General features: G+C 34.3%; 1 protein-coding gene across 1 annotated transcript in view; it reads left to right on the top strand.

Annotated features, from left to right (window-relative positions):
• The window catches only part of LOC145676395 (uncharacterized), a 45,649-nt gene extending 36,139 nt beyond the window's left edge, over positions 1–9,510 (top strand). The window contains exon 4 of the mRNA XM_081747245.1: positions 9,446–9,510. Within this exon, the coding sequence (XP_081603371.1) occupies positions 9,446–9,510 (65 nt within the window). The remainder of the gene's footprint in view (positions 1–9,445) is intronic.
• The last annotated feature ends 10,633 nt before the right edge of the window (positions 9,511–20,143 follow it).

Here is a 20,143-nt window from a genome sequence, read left to right as displayed (position 1 = left end):
AATTCCATGAAAAAATAACCCTTAAATCTGGCTGAGATTCAAACACAAATCCCTTAGAACGTCAGCAGCAAATGTTGTCTACTCTGCTACACAGGCCATATCAAGTATGTTCATCAATCTGCCATTAAACCGGCTGTTACAAAACGTGTTATTAAATCAGCGATTGTCTGCGAGTTACCCAAGTTCCATTTGAAGTTTGAATTTTATTTACGGCCTCTAACCAGCTATGGTTAGCAAGCCCTTTTCTTTTATAAGAAGCATTGGCTAAACTGCCACAGGTTGCGGCCGAGATAAAACCCACATGAATTTGTTTTCGGCGTTGTATTACAACTTACCTGTTCTTACTTTCACATATGTTACCTACAAGTACATCTTTTTCATTTCTGGCCTTCACTCTTCACTATTAAGCACAAATATTTCTTATTTTGACTCTTTTGCTCTTTCGTTCATCCGTATGAATCAGAATACTATTACCGCGCTAAATCAGTTCCTTGGAATTACTAAGGGTTGCAAACTACTCATTAATGACTAAACCAATGCTGCAAATTGAATATGTCCTCAGAAAGAGTGAGGTAAATTTCAAGTTCACGTTGCACAAGTCGAAATGACGTAATGTCATTTAGTATTTAGTCCATTTTGCACACACACAACTTTATTGATAAAAAAGCGATTTATCTACAGTATGAAACATAGCTGACCGAGCGTTAGCGATCGAAGGGGATTAGAATCCCCGCAGGGCTCGGTTTTTCCGGCGTGACCCAATGATAATACCCCCGTAAATATACTAAGTTAGCTAATAATACGTTGGGTTTTAAACTCTTTGGGATTATGCTCTATAGCCACCTTGCCTCACATCGCATCAATCCACGAAAACATACACTCCACAATTTAATTTACGTTTTCCTCCTTATTAATCACTCTACTGTGATGACCTGTGTAACTTTTGTTACTCTCGTTGTCAAATTTATTCTGATTCTATTCAATTCTCCATATACTTCGTATTTCAGGACCGCCATCTGCAGCAGTAAACCAAAGCATTTTTTCTGTAGGTTAAAAGGAAGAATGAATTAAACTATACACCTGGGGACTTACTGTTGTTAATATATATATGCATATATATAGAATGGTGGATCCAGGATATGACCAAGGGAAGGGCTAAACCATACTTTGCAGTTTTATTTAGTGTAAAGCAGGATTGAATAACATTCTACCCAGTGTATACTTGAGCGTCAAGGGAAGCTATATCCCCTATAGTCCCCCCTTGGAAACGCCTCTGTATATATATGCTGATTTCGTAGTGCTAGGAAAATGCTCTTTTAATACCCCAATTTATCCGACATATATTGGATAGATCGATCGATCTGTATATATATATATCCACTCCATCTCTGGACTGTATACACGGATAAAGCGCCTATATATGTATCTTAACATTCCTGACTTTACTTAACCTCCACTAATTTAAGATAATCTACAATAAATGAAATAAACCAATTATTAATAACAACTATAAACATATAGAAAATTATGCTGAAAGGAAAACATACCCGTGTCATCCGAGATCCGAATCCGCGGTGCTCCACTCAACACACAAACACCTTACAAACTTAACCACGGCAAAACTAACAATTTGTGGTTTCAAGGTTTATTCGTACTATGTGTGTTAAGTAACAACGCTACCAGATGTCATTACTGGTGCGACTACCGCCTTGAAGACCGATTTCGTAGAGCTAGGAAGATGCTCTTTTAATACCCCAATCTATCCGACATATATTGGATAGATCGATAAATACATAGATAAGATCTTCCTAGCTTAATTAGGGTCTGGGGTTTTGAGGTTTAAATTGGGTCCCATTAAGGAGCGACAGAATGTGACTATTTCCCCCATTAAGCGGCTCAATGACCGTAACTCTTTTTAATGATGCATTTTCCGACATATGGTCATATGAACGATTTTGCTTGTCTACCCATAAGGAATCCACTCCTGACATTTTGTCGTACCTTTTTGTTACACCCAGTATATGTGTGTGTTGGTGCAACAGTAAGTTTCCAAGAATATAGACTAATTCATTTTTAATTTTAATCTACAGAACAAATGTTTTTTATGAAGGCAAAATCCTGCGAGTTCAAGATGGTTAAATTCCGTAAATAAATTTGAAGATCAGAATTGCAGAACATCCGTAGTACACCGGAGTACTTTTTCGTTTTTAAGAAAGACAAGAAGATTATACTTGGAGTGCTATTCTGTTTAGCTTAAATTATTTTGATTTTTTTTTTTAAGTTTTGATTTCGACCTACGTATTATGCAAGTGAATAGCCCTGAAGCATAGCCCTGAACATATATGTGAATGAATAAAACTTAATAACTATAGAACCTTCTGACCCATCTCGATCAAACTTTCAACGTTGATAAGGTTCATGCCTGGGATGTTTTCGTCATTTCACTTTTCCAGTGCAACGAAGGGGAAGGGGCAAGGAGAAGGTATATGCAAAAAATAAGAGTGACTGTCTTTTAGGCCTCCTCACACTTACACCACCCGACCGATCGTAAAAAGATTTAAGATAGATATGTTTCGGACATGAGGTGTATTTTATTATACCACTTTAACTTTAGAACTTAGGGATGGGGTGGAGAGGGGAGAAATGTATAAAAATAAATAAAACTTAATAACTCTTGAATCACCAAACCAATCTTGATCAAACTTAAAACAAATAAGATTCGGGCCAGGGATGTATCCGTTATTTCACTTTTACGGTGCAACGAAGGGGAGGGGGAGATATAAGTCAAAAAATAAAAAATAAAAGTGGCTGTCTTTGTGACTTCATCACGTTTAAATCACTCATCCGATCTTATACAAATTTTCAAAAATACATGAGATTTAGATACGAGGTGGCTTTCGTCATTACACTTTATCTGTAGAACTTAGAGGAGGGGACGGGAGAGGAGAAATATATAAAAGTAAATAAAATTTAATAATTGTTCAACCACCCGACCGATTGCAATCAAACTTTCAACATAGATAAGGTTCAAGCCTGGGGATTTTTTCGTTATTTCACTTTTACGATGCAACCTATGGGAGGGGGAGGGGAGATATATATATATGTAAAAAAAAATAAAAATGAAGGTGATTGCCTTTTTGAGCTCAACACGTTTAAATCACCGATCCATTTAAAAAAAATCAATTTAGAGTTGATTCGGATCTTTGATGTTTTTTTATCATATCACTTTAACCGTAGAACTTAGAGATGAGAGAGGTGGGAAGTCTATAAAAATAAATAAAACTTAATAATAATTCTTGAGCGACAAGACATACTTTAATCAAACGCTCAACATAGATAAGGTTCGGACTTGGGATGTTTCCTTTATTTCACTTTTCCGGTACAACCTAGGGAGGGAGAGTGGAGATGTATGTAAAAAAATGTTAATATGAATGTGATTGTCTTTGTGAAATCATTACGTTTTAACCACAGAACTGATCTTAATCATTTTTTGAATATAGATGAAGTTCGGAATTGGGAGGTTTTTATAATAACGTTCTGGCGGTATATTTTCGGGGAGGGGGAGGGGACAAATATATATATAAATAAATGAAACTTAATAATTCTTGAACCGCACACACGATCGCGACCTAATTTTAAACATAGATGACATTAGGGACTGGGATAATTTTTATTATTTAACTTGGACGGTGCAACTTGGGGGAGGGGATGTTGATATATATGTGTGACTCCACTCTTGAACCACCTGATCGATCTCGATCAAATTTTCAACGTAGATAAAGTTCGATCGTGAGATTATTTTTCTTGTATCACTTTCAAGGTGTATTTTAAAGCAGGGCAAAGACATTTACAAATAATTGAAAATTACCGATATTAGTGTAGAATGTATAATTTCTGATGTTGCCAAGATGAACAGAGAAACCTTTAATGCCATTTAAACAAATTCAGCCGCACAAAAATTGTGGGAAGGCAGGCATATATATATATATATATATATATATATATATATATATATATATATATATATATATTTATATATATATATATAGCTATATATAATCAAAATGGCCAATATCAGTGTCGAATTCACAATTTTCGTGGTCGCTGAGATGGACAATGACAGTTCCGATGCCGTGGCCCGCAACATGGGGAGGGGAGTGTGTGTATAAAAATCAAGGAGCGCTTTAGTAATAGTAAAATGTGACTGTCTAACGAAACATATTACTATCTTTTCTTAATTTAACCCAGCAAAGCGGGAAATTTATGCTAGTATTACATAAATTAAACGTATCATGCATTATTGTTCGTGAGGCTGCGTATAGTGTTTGACGGAAATCTTACAATTCCCTATTACTATATAAATTTTGGTCAATTGATTCACCTTCAAATTCATAAAAAATATTACTAAATATATACTTAAAATATTATTTCGAGCTACACAGGAAATGCAGTTGCGTATTTAAACTTATTCGATGAATTGTAACGACACAATCAATAAATAAACTGACAAATATAGAAGTTGATAACGTGCAATTGACAAGCTGCGGACAAAATAGAAATATAAGAAAATACACGCACTTTATGGTAGAAATAATTGTGTATTTCCAGAACAATGAATATTTCATTGGTCATATACAACTTACTGAAATTCATTCACCCATTCACTTATACCTTGCAGAGATTTATAATATGGTAGCAAATTGATAATAAATAAACAATACAAAATTTGAGCCAATGACTTTAAAATTCTTATCTTAATAAGTGAGATATTAGCTGTACTAAGTATACTACATATACAATTAATTTGTTTAGTGACCTACTGGTTACTGCGAGAGACTTGTTGCCACATTCCGTAATGGTTTGCTTCAACACAATGCAATAGTTACGAGTGTTAGCGATAAACTGCATAGCAGTTACAATACCTTCTTGCAGTTTTTGTGTTGCTTTGAATGCAACTATGCAGAATTTCTTGAACCTTGCTTCCGAATGACTCCCTTAGACGTGTGTTAGCAAGCGAAAAAGTGTGTAATTACTTTATACCCAGTAACCAGTACTCAGCCAAAGAAATTGTGCTTGCAAACAACCCCCTTGTATTATTTCTTTTCAACAAACTTTTACTTATTTCATCCATTCGTGTTTTAAAGATTAATTGGTAACAAGTTGGTAATATTTACAGATAGTATTGAATTGTTTCGATATTGTTCACCTCAAATTGCAAGAGAATAAGTATATTCACCACACGATAGTAGTTATTAGGTAATTCTCGTAAACGTCTTTGTATTATGTTGTAATGCGAATGCGCACTACTAACTCGAGAACCATTAATATCCACAACATTATTTTTAGTTAGTCCTTTCAAGAACTTAAAAGGTTTAATTTTATGTATGACAATTCAACAATGTTCCATTTTGTTTTAACCATTTCTTTAAGATTTCCCCATAGCTGAGGGAAAACAGGGAATTTTGAGACAGCCTTGCCATCTTGTACAACAAAAAATTCTTCGCTTTTATAAAATACTAAATATCTCGGTAAGTACTTGACCTGTCGATCTCAAATCAACGGTACAATGCACCATATGACATTCTGATTTGTCCTAAAAATTTTAAACCACACTGTACGTGTAACCGTTTCCAGGTTATTACATCATTTCCAAACTCAATTCTTCTCTCTTTTGTTGTGGCAACAGTGCTTAACTGACCTTTCTACACGCGAAGTCATCTTAAAGAGTTCTTTGTATTATTTATTTTAATGTGCACAATTTGTTACTACTTCATTCCTTGTGTGTGTAACGTTTTAATGTTATAAATGTTTAACGTTATTTCTGAAAAAGTGTGAAAAACTGATCTGCGAGTGTCATTTCTTTTGACTTTGCTTTCATTGCTGATTCAAATTATGAAACGATATTTAATAAACCATAACATTATATTGAGTTGACAACACTGTCCATCCAGTGATGTTACCCAATACACCGATAGGTGTGCCGTTTCCTACAGTTGCTTGGTGCATACAAAGTTTACATCAGATTTTGAGTATATCCGAACATTGGAAACTGCCACCTGCATGTACTCTATGCGTTACGATGGCAGAGATATAACCTGTTTTATAATGCAACGTTTGCTTTCTTGTTCAAAGTAGAAATCGAATATAGGAATGTTGAAGTGTTTGTCGGTAGACGCCTCTAAGTTGTTCTTGGAAAATTTTCAATGATGTGTAGATATCTTAACTAATTTCTGTAGAACTAGAAACCAATTTTAAATAATACACAGTCACTTCAACTCTAAAGCTTTTTCACACAACTATTCTCTTCATATGAAGAAGATCCAAGTCCAAACTCTGAAGAAGGGAAACAATGTAGGCCACACAGTTTCCATATTGTCCGTCCGTACTGTTTATGCGACTTATTACCATTACTGAACAAAATGGAAATGTGGCTCACTAACTCAAATATACGCTTACTGCTGAGCGTACATCATTCTTCAAAGACAGCTACATGAGAAAGCCAGGCGAGACTAATCTAATAACAATATTAATGAAGGTCATGCCTGGTACGCCTCAACCAAAAGTGTATGGCAGATGTGTATTACATGGTGGAGCTCCTCTTTATGACATTTGATTGCCTACAATTGGAAAGTACTCATGCATCATGAAACAGTACAAAAAGTATATTTTCAGCAAATATTGATGGCTCAATTAAATTATAGTAGAATTTGATAGTCTTCAAATAAAGATTATAAACATCAACGGCTCTCTGCTGAAGTCATGTCTTCAATATGTAAGTTACTGAAGACACAAAAATCTAAACAAATTAAAATCCTTTATACCTGATACCTTTAGAAGGTCATGAATTGATAGAGATATCCTCATTATGCTGGTTTATGCTGCTATAATTAGAAATGGCTAATGTATACTTCATGTCTGGGACTACCAGCAAATAAACATATTATTGCGCACCATATATTACAGAATGTGGAAAATCTTTAGCCGCATCTTTTGTTCATCCATGCAATGACTCGGTGACACTACATCAGCTTTCTTTGGATGTGGGAAAGAATGTTATGTAAAGACGTTCATCAAATCCGCAGTGAACAGATTGGCGACGTAATTTCACCCAACAAATTGTTGCATCCAGTAGCATAGAATTTCTTGTTAAATTATATGGTGGAAGCTTCTCATAATTACTAAGGGTCCTGTATTATAAACTATACATGAATATGGTTGCAACCGGTAGTACTCTACCTCAACACGAGAGACTACTACTCGCAGTAAGACCAGATTATTGTCACTCTATGCGAGTGCACCTTAATGTTATTTCATGAACCACTTACACCGCAGCCGCTGGATCCTCTTGAATGGGGCCATTACTAGTTGGTACTGAAAGTACCCAGTTGTAGCAATGATTCTTGGCTATTGTTCCCATATCGCCTCAGTTTTATAGTAATTGGCAATCGGCAGGTACGTCTCATTTGCCTATTGCCCTCTTAAACAACCTTTTCGGTGACACCAAAGACTTGATTGTTGTGAAGTGTTTCACATCTAGCAGTCAGTGTTTTTTTTTCATGAGTGTGTCAGAAGTATGATATAATGCTTTTTTTTTACGTTTGCTTCGAGTTTCATTAGTTAGATGTGTACGGCAAGACCTTAAAGAAAATATTAATTTTTGTTGTTGTATACTATATGCAATTTTGGAGTTAGTGTAATTTTGTTTAAACCATGTATCACACGGATTATGAAATGTTATCGTTTTTCCGATTGTTTATCTGTCAATATGTCGTATTTTAGATGTACGACCAGAACAACTTGAAACTATTAATTTTAATCGATGAGAACTGCTACGCATCTCCATGGATAGCAATGCGGCATTTCACATTTTGTCCGGCACAGTAGTTGAAAACTATAAATGTATCCTCCGTATTCTCAGCTATTATTTGCTGGTGTTTATACTTTATACGTCGTTCAAAGTCTAGCTCCCTAGGTTGAACCCAAGGTACCTAAAAATCAGTTTGTCACATGTAGGTTTCCATATACTCTATTATAAATATTTTTATATTTTGCCATGACAATTACCTTATTTTGGAAACTATGTCTTTTTTTCACGATGTGAATGCTCTACACCTTGCGCATATTACCAGAGTTTCGCGAACATTCAGTATTTCAATTTTAATATCGTTTTTGATATGAGGGTTTCGTTGTAAAGAAATGTTCCTTATATAAATCGCAATCAGAAAAGCTGGCACCTTTTTATTGTTAGAAGACGTATTAAAGAAATAATGTTAATATATGGATATCTGTCACAGAAGTTCTATTATGTTGTATTCTCTTAAAAATTAAACGGAAATTTAACTTTTCTAATGAACGGTAGATGGGTAATGGATTTTTCAATATACTGACGTACCATTCATCGGCGGCCATTTTGATGACGTCATATCGTGGTATTTCTGAGGGTGATTTTGGTTATATTAAAGTACAAACATAAACCTTTCCAACTAGCATGTTTCGTTTCTGTATCAGTGTTTGCGGGTTTACTTTTTTATCTAGCCTACTATATTATTGATTTATTTTTTTTTTGACATATTTCGTGAGATGTGTAGAAATATTAGGTGGTTAGTTCTCTACACACCAGTGCTATTCAACTGTGGGTGCTCGCACCTTTAGGGGTACGCGAAGATATTTTTGGGGTACGTAATCCAACATAAGCATAGGGGAAAAAGTGAAATGAAATCTTTGAGTTTTACGTCCCACGAATATGCCGGTTAGGTTAAAGGAGACTGTGATGATGAGCAATGAATGAAATGGTGGAATGAAAAAAGTGAGAGGAAACGGGAGAACCCCGTGAAAACCCACGCACACTTTGTTTGTCCACAACAAAGTTCACTTGGCGGGAACTGGGATCGAAGCCGGGACCCAAAGCTCCACAGGTGAACGCCACGGAGCCACCGCGGCCCTTAAGCATTGGAGAAAATACATTTAGTTCTACACTTACTTTTAATTTTTAAATTTTCAACATTGGCCTCAGTGTGCGAATTATCTGGAAGGAAGTGGGGGAAATCCCCCTAAGTAGAACTGGAAGTCTCCCATGTGTTTTGAAATTTCCAATGTTATTTTTTTTTCGGATGTGCACTCTACACCCTGTTAATAGTCTTTTGATTGGCATATTGAGTGTACTTTTGTTGGATTGTATTTGTCCCCCCTTTTAATCAACAGAATATGTGTATTAATTTGGACAAGTTAATTTCGTTTTAGTTTTTAATAAACAACTTCAGGGGTACACAATTGGATGGCGAAATGTGTCTAAGGGTACGAGAGGAAAAAACTTTGAATAGCACTGCTCTACACAATTAGTGAAATGTGTATGTTACCTCTTTGTATTTTGCGTCTGTGTTGTCTGTCGGCAATATGATAAAGAATCTTGACACGGAATTAACTTTACTCATATTTATCTTAACAGAACACCAACTTCTCTGTGATGAAAACGGAAGAAAATGCATTGAAGGCATTAGAGGTAAGCAATAGTACTGCTTTTAAAATCATAATAATGCATAGTGTTTAATTTATTAGGTGTGTGTAGTGATGGGCAGTTGGAATATTCACGGTGGGAAGGAATTTAAAAATGGGAATATTCCTGGGTTTTTTCCCTGGCCTATAAATTCCCAGGAAGTAATTTAGTTCCATTTCTTTACTTTATCTTCCAAATTATAAGAACTATATGACTAATTACTTTATTTTAATATATTATGATTTATTTCTTGGTTTTAAAAAATTTGGAGATTAAAAAATTTAAAATTATTTGACGGTAATTTATATAACTAATAATATCATTTTTTAAAGTTCCATTTCCATTTGCACTAAAAAGTAAGGTAATTGTTTAGTATTGGAGGGCAAAACTAGCAAAAAGTAGGATAATTTACAGAAGAAATGAGTTCATAGTGATGTTCGAGTAGTCAAGAAAGTATTGAACACATTTTTATAGAGCAGTAGGGGATTTATACAAAACAGAAAGGTAAGTGGAAGTGATTTATGTGAGAAAAGAAAGTGAATTGTTGGTAACGAATATAGAAAACAACATGCCATGTGGGGCTCTAACCCGCCTTCATTCGCTAACGCTCGCTCTGCAATGCTGTCTGAATTTAATATTGGGAACGTAATTTAACGTATGAAATCAAAAAACAACCGCATCGGAATAGAATATCGCAAAAAAATTAGGTGCAAAAGCTTGCCCCCAATGCTAAAGAACAGCCAAAATTAGCAAAGGACTAATTTACAAATAATGAAAAGGAACCATTTTATAAAGTAATTTAGAATTATGTAGGAATAGAGATCAAGTACTATTAATAAAACCTGAATCACCATTAGTAACAGACGTCGGTCTGTCTCGCTGACTCGAATTTCTGAAGAGGTACTCGGACTTCTTTTACATGTGAATTAACGTATGGAATTTCGAGAAATAGGTAGAATGAAAGGTCGTGTATCGCAATGTTACGCGCTAAGACATAAAAATAAGTAAGTATCTTGCAAATTTTTTGAACATAAATACGTATGCGCAAATGTTGATGAATTGGTGAGACATGTATCTTCTAGCATTTACCCAATCTATTTTTTTATAACATTTATAAATTTAATGTGTTCATAATATCAGTAATAGAGTCAAGTTGAGCAAATCCACTTACATATACATTAAAACTGTTACTATATAATTTTTTCATACATATTTAATTGATAGAACACATTGTAAATAAATATACATTTTTGCGTGCTTTCTAAATATAATAAAGTGTTAATAAAGTAACATATTACCGTTCAGAATATACATTTTATAGAATCCTCTGTGGACAACAGTAATAATATGCTGTGATATAAAAATTAATTCAACTTTGAAATCATAATATAGTAATAAAATGCAATTTTCTTTATGATTGAACATAAATTCCCGGATAATTTTCCATTTTGGGAATTTTCCCGGGAATATTCCCAGAGAATATTCCCGAACAATATCTTCCCGGGAATTCACCCAGCACTAGGTGTGTGTTAATGTAATACAGAAAACACTCTGGAAGAAACTTAAAATGTTTACAATTTACAAGTTCCAATTTCGTCAAGTAGATGTCAAGCTCTAGAGATGTCAACATTTCATGGCATCAATATCCAAGATATGTAACTTCTGCAACTTGTGCAAAAAAGTAACTTTTGCCAAAAAAAAGTCACTTTTGTTCAAGAGTTATTCTTAGCAGTAGAGGACAAACGTATGTCACCGTTACCTTTCAAAATGTTAAGGGGTTGCCCATATTAACGAACTCGGACTCAGTGGTGCCAGGGTCCCACTAGGGTGACCCTAATAATAATATCTCTCGCAAGCGATAAAATGTCCACACACTGGTGATTTTAATTTTGTCCAGTAAATGTGTATTGCTGGAGGAAAGTTGTGGTATATTTTACTTCTACTACCTTCGTTTTAATTGCTGGAAGTTGAAAATGAATAATTACACCTTTTATTTATTTTAAAATGTTAACTATTTGACTTTGTTAATACACTACACCAGCATAATTGCTTTCAGTATCTATTACAAGAAAAATGAGTATATAAATGGTTTCCTTTATAGTACAGTGCAATTAAGTTTAAACCACGTCATTCAGAACAGGAAGCTGAAATCTTTTCTACAATGGTCGTCATACTCTATTAAGCAAGTCATACAAAGTCCCAAAAAATCCTGAGTCTGGTTTTCTCACTATGACTGTCATATTTCGTAGCCTATTGTCAACGCCGAAAGTTTTCGTGGAAACTATAGCACTAACTTTAACTGACTAAAATACAAGTTGCAAATATTATCGGATACATAAATTGTTTCTCCGTGAAAAGGTACTTAATTATTTGTTCTTATTGTGTTATAATCGAGGAAATTTACGCTTTTTCCGAGAGGAAGAAAAAACAAAATTCTGCAAAGTTAGCCAGATGTGGAAAGTTGAGATTTTGCATCTTTATTAAACTGTTGTAATGGAGACAAACATAAAACAATGACAAATTGCTGGCTAAATCCTTATCAGTAAAACTTTAAAAATACACAATATTAAGATCATTTAAAGATAGAATCTTAAAATTAGATTCAAATAATGGGTTAAATTCCCTCTGCTGCAAATATTGTAAAATGTTCATCTCTGTATCAAAGAAGTTTAGAGTGAAGTTATCAACGATAGTCATTTGGAAAAGCCTTGAATAGCTCATAGAAACCTCAATGTTGATTATATTTGGGAATGGAAAAGGGGTAAATTCCAAAAATTCGATGGATTCTTACGTTTAGAAATTGCTCTGTTCTTAGTGTGCAAGATTATTCGTAGACATCTGACATGCATGGAAAATTGTTGAGAATAAAAAACAGTTTAGTAACGTTTAAAAGTCGTAATGTTTGAGCTAGAATAAGGCCTAAAGCTAATTAATGATTATTATATAGATTTCAAACTTGGATAAATTTCACTTAAAAGGAGCCTACTTCAACTGAGTTTCGGGTTATTCCAAACGAGGATGTCTGGCATCTTATAATGTCTATTCTTCAATATCACTGGCATTTTTCTTTGCGGAATCTTTGAGGAATTTCCGTCCACCTCCATTCCACTTTTACGCCCTTTTTGCGACATACATGGCAATCAAAGTACATACACATTGCTGAGCACCTTAGCATAGACTTTAGCACTCACAACGTTCTCCACAGTCGTCAGCAGCAGGTCTTCAGGATTCGCGGACTTCAAAGTTGATATGGGACGACATAATGATTGAATATCTTCCAACCACAGCGTATATGGTCCATGTTAACAGCACATCCTTGCTGTACCTGATGGACTCGGAATAAAAGCTCACGAATTGCTGCCGTTGTACGCGGAAATACTGCAAATTAAACTTCAAATATACATAGTGATTCGCAATTGTCTTCACATATAGTTCCTGAAGTAAGATACATTATTTCCGATCTCTTTGTTCCGTACGGTGATAGAAAAAAATGCTTCAACTGCTTTATCCACAGCATCGTTTAAAAGTCGTAATGTTTGAGCTAGAATAAGGCCTAAAGCCAATTAGTGATTATTTTATAGATTTGAAACTTGGATAAATTTCACTTAAAAGGAACCTACTTCAAGTGAATTTCGGGTTATTCCAAACGAGGATGTCTGCCATCTTATAATGTCTATTCTTCAATATCACTGGCATTTTTCTATGCGGAATCTTTGAGGAATTTCCGTCCACCTCCATTCCACTTTTATGCCCTTTTTGCGACATACATGGCAATCTAAGTACATACACATGGCTGAGCACCTTAGCATAGACTTTAGCACTCACAACGTTCTCCACAGTTGTCAGCAGCAGGTCTTCAGGATTCGCAGAATTGAAAGTTGATATGGGACGACATAATGATTGAATATCTTCCAACCACAGCGTATATGGTCCATGTTAACAGCACATCATTGCTGTACCTGATTTACTCGGAGTAAAACTCACGAATTGCTGCCGTTGTAGGCAGAAATACTGCAAATTAAACTTCAAATATACATAGTGATTCGCAATTTTCTTCACATATAGTTCCAGAAGTAACATACATTATTTCCGATCACTTTGTTCCGTACGGTGATAGAAAAAAATGCTTCAACTGCTTTATCCACAGCATCAGCCGACCCTCGAGAATTATTGACATTACTTACATGGAACATCTGTAAAGTGTTGCAAACCGATTTTAACGATCTTCTGCAGCTGGATACTAGACACAAAATAAAGTGACCCATATTTTTCGTTTCTGCGGAATAATGGTTTCAAGGGACCTAGGCGCCTACCGAATTATTTTCAAACATCTCAAAATTTCCAAAAGTACACGAATCATTTTGCAGAAAAAGTTGTATAAACATACTGGATAGAAAGTTAAGGAATACGCTTGTTTGCTTTCATATGACGTATCAGTTGCAGGGGGAGCGACAGCCAACATGAATATCTCCAGAAATGTTGTCAAAGGGAGAAAGCGAGAAAAGAGCACAAGGGATTCCAAGGAAACTACACATACAGATACTACACTTAAGAGTAAGAAATGTGTAAGTACTGCAAAAATTAACGATCTGGAATATATTACAACAATCCATTTCCCGCCTGACCCGAAGTACTCGATAGTCCACTATCCAACCATGGAAAATCGAACACACCGAAAACTCATTCTCTTTAACGACTCCATTTTAAGGGTGTATTCGTTCTCTTTTATGATAACTTTTTGGGTGTATATTTGTTCAGTTTTATGACAACTTTTTCAGCCCCTGTTTTCACATAACAGAAGTCACACACATACTACAAACATAACATCTGATGTAAGACAAAGAACACATTTCTCAACACCTATATAACATACCAAAGGCAACTAAGAAAACAAACGATAATGGAGGTGTTCCTTCATATTTATGACCACTTTCTTCAACCCCTACTTTAACATAGGAAGCATTACATAAGACTAAACCACATAGTCCAATTAGAAATTGCAAAGAGACTACGAACACGTATTTTCGCAACCCCTACGTAAAAAGGATGTGTCCTTTTTAAAAAAATCACTGTTTAAAATAGCACATATTAAAATCCCAATTTAACACAGCAAAGAATATGGACCAATAGCACGATTATAACAATTCCGTTTTACTAAAACCTATTTAACATAACATATATTACACAAGCATTAATCAAGTACTACGTGACCCAAAAGTACTGGCCATCGAGCTGGTGAAAGGTTAAATATTTACACCCGAATAATTTTTCTTCGGAGCCACATATTGAGGTGCTGTTTCCACATTTATAAATAGGATATCAATTACCACAGTATTCATTAGTACTGACCTTCGAGGCCGGAGTTCTAAAGTTCGACGTAAATAACTTCTAAACGGAGAAAAATATGAAGGTGCTGTTACCACATTTATTAATAGATCATCAAAAATGATTACCATTGAGGTCAAAGTTCAAGTTTAAACTCGAATAACTTTTAAATGGAGCCACATATTTAGGGGCTGTTTTCACATTTTGTAATAGGTCATCATGAAATATGTGTCTCAAAAGTACTGATATTCGAGATCAAAGGTCAAATATTTAAACCTGAATAACTCATAAACGGAGCCACATATTGAATTGCGATTTCCACATTTATTAACAGGTCATCAATTACTACATGTCCCAAAACCACTGACAATCGGGGTGTTGTGTCAAACATTTAAGCCTGAATAACTCGTAAACGAAGCCACATATTGACCTGCTGTTTGCAAATTTAGCTATAAGTCATCAACCACTACAGGTTTCAAAGGGCTGACCGACGAGATCAAAGGTCAAATATTTTAAACCGATTAACTTTTAAATGGAGCCATAGTGCTGTTTCCAGATTTAGCAATACATCATTAAGTACTACGACGCAAAAGTACTGAAAATTCCGCACAGTGACAGAAAAAAATGCTTCAACTGCTTTAGCCACAGCACCAGCCGATCCTAGAGAATTATTGAGATCACTTACAAGGAACATCTGTAAAGTGTTTCAAGCCGATTATAACTAACATTTGCAGGTAGATACTAGACACAAAATAAAGTGACCCATAGTTTTTCTTTTCTGCAGAAAAATGGTTTCAAGGGACCTAGGCCCCTACCGACACTTTTTTAAATATCTCGAAATTTCCAAAAGTAGAGGAATAATTTTGTAGAAAAAAGTAGTATACACATAAGCGTATAAGAAATACGCTGTTTTGCTTTTATACTCTATGATCTAACAGTTGCAGGGGGAGCGACAGCCAACATGAATATCTCCAGAAATATTGGCAAAGGGAGAAATCGACAAAAAAGTTCAAGAGCTTCCGAGGAAACTACAAAGCAGATATTAGACTTAAAAGTAATAAATAGGTAAGTAGGGCAAAATTACCGATCTAGAATATATAAGAACAATCCATTTCCCGCCTGACACGAAGTAGTCAATAGTCCAGTATTCAACCATGGAAACACCCCGAAAGCTCGTTCTCTTTCACGACCAAATTTTAAAAGTATACTTGTTTACTTTTATGAGAACTTTTTGGGGGTATATTCGTTCCCTTTTATTACAACTTTTTTCAGACCCTATTTTAACATAAGACAAATCACACAGAAGCTACAAACATAACAGATATGATGAAAGACAATGAAGAAATTTTTCAACACCTATGTAACATAATAAAAATAACTAAGATACCAGACAATAATAGAGGTTCTCGTTCTCATTTATGACGTCTTTTTCAACCCCTATTTTAAAATAACAGAAATTATTTAATAGCATGAACACATAATCAAGAGACTGCGAACATAGCAGAACTAATAATATACTATGAACAAATTTTCAAACCTCTATGTATCATAGTAGAATTGTATAAGACTACGATCATGTAGCAGAGCTAATAAAAGAATTTGGCTTTTTTTGCACTCCTACTTTAACATAGTAAAATTACATAAAACTATGAGCACATACACTACGAATGCACTTCTATGTAACATAACAAAGACTACTAACATAACAGAGAGTAGTGGTGGGTGTATTCGTTGTCTTTTACGACCACTTTTATTAACACCTATTTTAACATAGGAGAAATTATATAAGACTATAACACATAATCCAATGAGAAATTCCGCAGAGCCTACGAACACCTATTTTGGCAACCGCTATGTATAAAAGAATATGCCATATTTTTTTATATCGCTATTTAACATAGCACATATTACAATCCCTGGTTAATACAGCAGATCATATGGACCAGTAGTACGAGTGTAAGTAAACGTTCTGTTTTATTAAAAAATATTTAATCTAAAAGCAATTACACAAGCGTTCATCAAGTACAACATGCCCCAAAGGTGTTGACCATCGAAGTCAAAAGTCCAAAATTTAATTTCGAAGAACTCATAAACCGAGTACAATACAGAGGTGATGTTTCCAAATTTAGTAACAGGTCATCAATTACTACATGTCACAAATATACTGACCATCATCGTCAAAGGTCAAATTAAACGTCAATAACTCGTAAACGAAGCCACATATTGAGGTGTTGCAGGTTAGATAAGTGATAACAATCGAGGTCAGATGTCACATATTTAAACGCGTATAACTTTTAAACGGAGCCAGATACTGAGATTCTGTATTCAAATTTATTAATAGGTCATCAATTACTATAGGTACTATAAGAACTAATTATCGAGGTCATTGGTCAAATATTTAAATGTAAATAATTCTTAAACGGAGTGGCGTATTAAAGTGATGTTTCCACTTTTATTCATAGGTCATAAAGTATTACATGTTCCAAAAGTACTGACCATCCAGCCAAAGGTCAATTTTTTAACACAAATAACTCATAAACCGAGCCACATATTGAGTTGCTTTATCCACATTTAGTAAGAGGTCATCAATTATAACATGCCCCAAAAGTTCTGACAACCGAGGTGTTACGTCAAATATATAAGCCCCAGTAACTCGTAAACGGTGCCAGATATTAAGATGCTGTTAGCAGACTTAGCAATAGGTAATTGAGTACCAGATGACGCAAAATTACTTCCAGATTTACCAATAAATAATCAACCACTACAGTTGTCAAAAATGCTGACCACCGAGGTCAAAGATCAAATTTATTAACCCGATTAACTCTTAAATGGAGCCACAAATTCAGTTGATGTTTTCAGATTTAGCAATAAATCATTGTGTAATACATGAAGCAAAAGTACTGGCCAACGGGGCCAAAGGTCAAACATTTAAGCCCAGATAACTCGTAAACGGAGGGACATATTGAGGTGCTGTTTCCACATTTATTATCAGGTGATCAACTGCTACAAGTTCCGAAAGTGCTGGTCATCGAGGTCAAAGGTCAAATATTTAAACATAAATAATTTGTAAACGGAGTATCATATTGAGGTGCTATATCCAGATTTAGTAGTACGTCATCAAGCAATATTTGTCAAAAAGTATTGACCATCGAGTTCCATGGTGAAATTCGTAAAGCCGAATACCTCGTAAACGGAGCGTCAAATAAATTTGTGTGACCTATTCAATTTTGTACCAAGCAGAAAAAAAGCGAAAATGGAATAAATTTGAATGCCTTACTTGCTTCCATACTAACGAGAAAAATCAAAGATACGCAATTTTAACTAGCTCCAAACTTTTGTATCTTGTTTGGGATATTCACATAAACGAAAAAAATAATTTGGATGGAAAAATCACCCCTTAACAACGCTTATTGCGATGGAGTCTGCTCTAAAGTATTAATTAAAATTAAAGTATGACGCTACTCCCTTCTAATTGAAAATTTTTCGTCTGTAACTAATGACATCTCTGCTTTGTTAAATCTCGTGTTCAAATATTTAGTTAGCGTCGCCGTTAGCATTTTGCTAAACTATACTAAATGTAAGACCTAATTCGCTGAACGTGCGTCCACTAACCATATAACTACGAGCCTTTCTTAGTGACGAGACAGGCAATTAAAATTTATTTAGCAATGCTACTGTAATTAACCTTTCTCTTGGTGACACAAAAATATACAATAGTACACAATCTAGCTCGACAAAAATAGACAAGTCAAATTTATTCTTCTGTTTAAATAGTACAAAATGATATAAAATACTCAGCTAGTTAAAATGGACCTTACTTGCTTTTCTTCTGATTGGTACAAAATAATAGATGAATCAAATTTATTCATTCGTTTATTTGAGTGCGACAAAAGGTACATAAATACTAAACTATTTAAAATGGACCTTTTTTTATCTCCTTAAGACAAAAGTAAAGAATTGCTCACTTTTTTCTGCTTGGTAGCCCTTCTTTTATTTAAATAGCACAAAAATGTATAAAGTGATGATCTTCTTAAAATGGTCCTTCTTCTTCACTTTTTGTGCTTGGCAGAAATTTATTCCTCCGTTTATTTGCGTAGTACAAAAGTTATAGAGCTCTCAGTTAGTTAAAATGGTATTTTTCCCTTTTTCTTCTGGTTGGTACAAATTTATAACTTCGCTTGTTTAAGTACTACAAAAGGTATAACATTCTAAGACATGTAAAAATCGTCCTTCCTCGGCTTTTCTCGTTGATACAAAAGAAAATAGGTCACTCAAATTCTATTCATTCTTCACTGCTTGTTCAGGTATATACAAAACTAAATACTTCATTGAAATTTTTTCTCCGTTTATTTGAGTAGTACAAAATGAATATAAAATTAGTTTTAATGTTCTGTCTTTGCTTTTTTCTTCTTGTTACAAAATTGAAAATCTCACTCAAACGTTATCCCTTCGTTTGTTTAAATAGAGCAAAATTGTATAGGACGTCTGAGCTATTTCGCTATTACAATTGTCCTATTTCGCTTTTTGTGGATAGGAAAAATTTATTCCTTTGTTTATTTAAATAGTAGAAAATGGTTTAAAATAATGAGCTATTTAAAATAAAGGATCGTTTTCTCCTTGTGTGTGTAAAACCAAAACACCCAAATTTATTTTTCCTTTATTTGAGCAGAACAAAAGTTATACATAAATTCTGAGTCCTTTTTCGCTTTTTCTGCTTAGTACAATTTTATCTGTTTTCTTATTTAAATAGTACAAAATATTTTTAAAAACTCAGCTAGTTAAGATGGTCCATCTTCGTTTTATTCTTTCTGTAACAAAATTTAATAGACCACTCAAATTTATTCCTTCGTTTATTTGTGCAGTACAAAATGATATAAAACTCTCAGATAGTTAAAATGGCATTTCTCGTTGGTACAAAATTGATTACGTTACTCAAATTTTCCCTACGTTTGTTTCAAAATTACAAAATGGTATAGAAATTTGTAGATAATTAAAATCTCATTCCCCTTGGTAAAAAACTGAATAGACAACTCAAATATTTTATTTCCTTTGTTTAAAGAGTGCAAAATTTTCTAGAAATTCTGAGTTAGTTAAAATGAAACTTCTTCGCTTTTTCTGGTTAGTACAAAAATATCCCTTCTTTCGTTTAAATAGTACAAGATGATATAAAATTATCATCAAGTTAAAATGCATATTTTTGATTTTTCTCGTTAGTACAAAACTAAGTAAGACAATGAAATTTATTCTGTCATCACTTTTTTCTGCCTGATACAAAATTGAGTAGGTCACATATTTATCTGTCGCTCCCTTTACGAGGTATTCGGC

The sequence above is a fragment of the Thermobia domestica genome, unplaced genomic scaffold, assembly GCF_964235325.1.
Source record: "Thermobia domestica unplaced genomic scaffold, izTheDome1.hap1.1 HAP1_SCAFFOLD_144, whole genome shotgun sequence".
Taxonomy (NCBI): domain Eukaryota; kingdom Metazoa; phylum Arthropoda; class Insecta; order Zygentoma; family Lepismatidae; genus Thermobia; species Thermobia domestica.
Note: the sequence above shows the minus strand (reverse complement) of the source record. Positions and strands in the feature narration are given on the sequence as shown.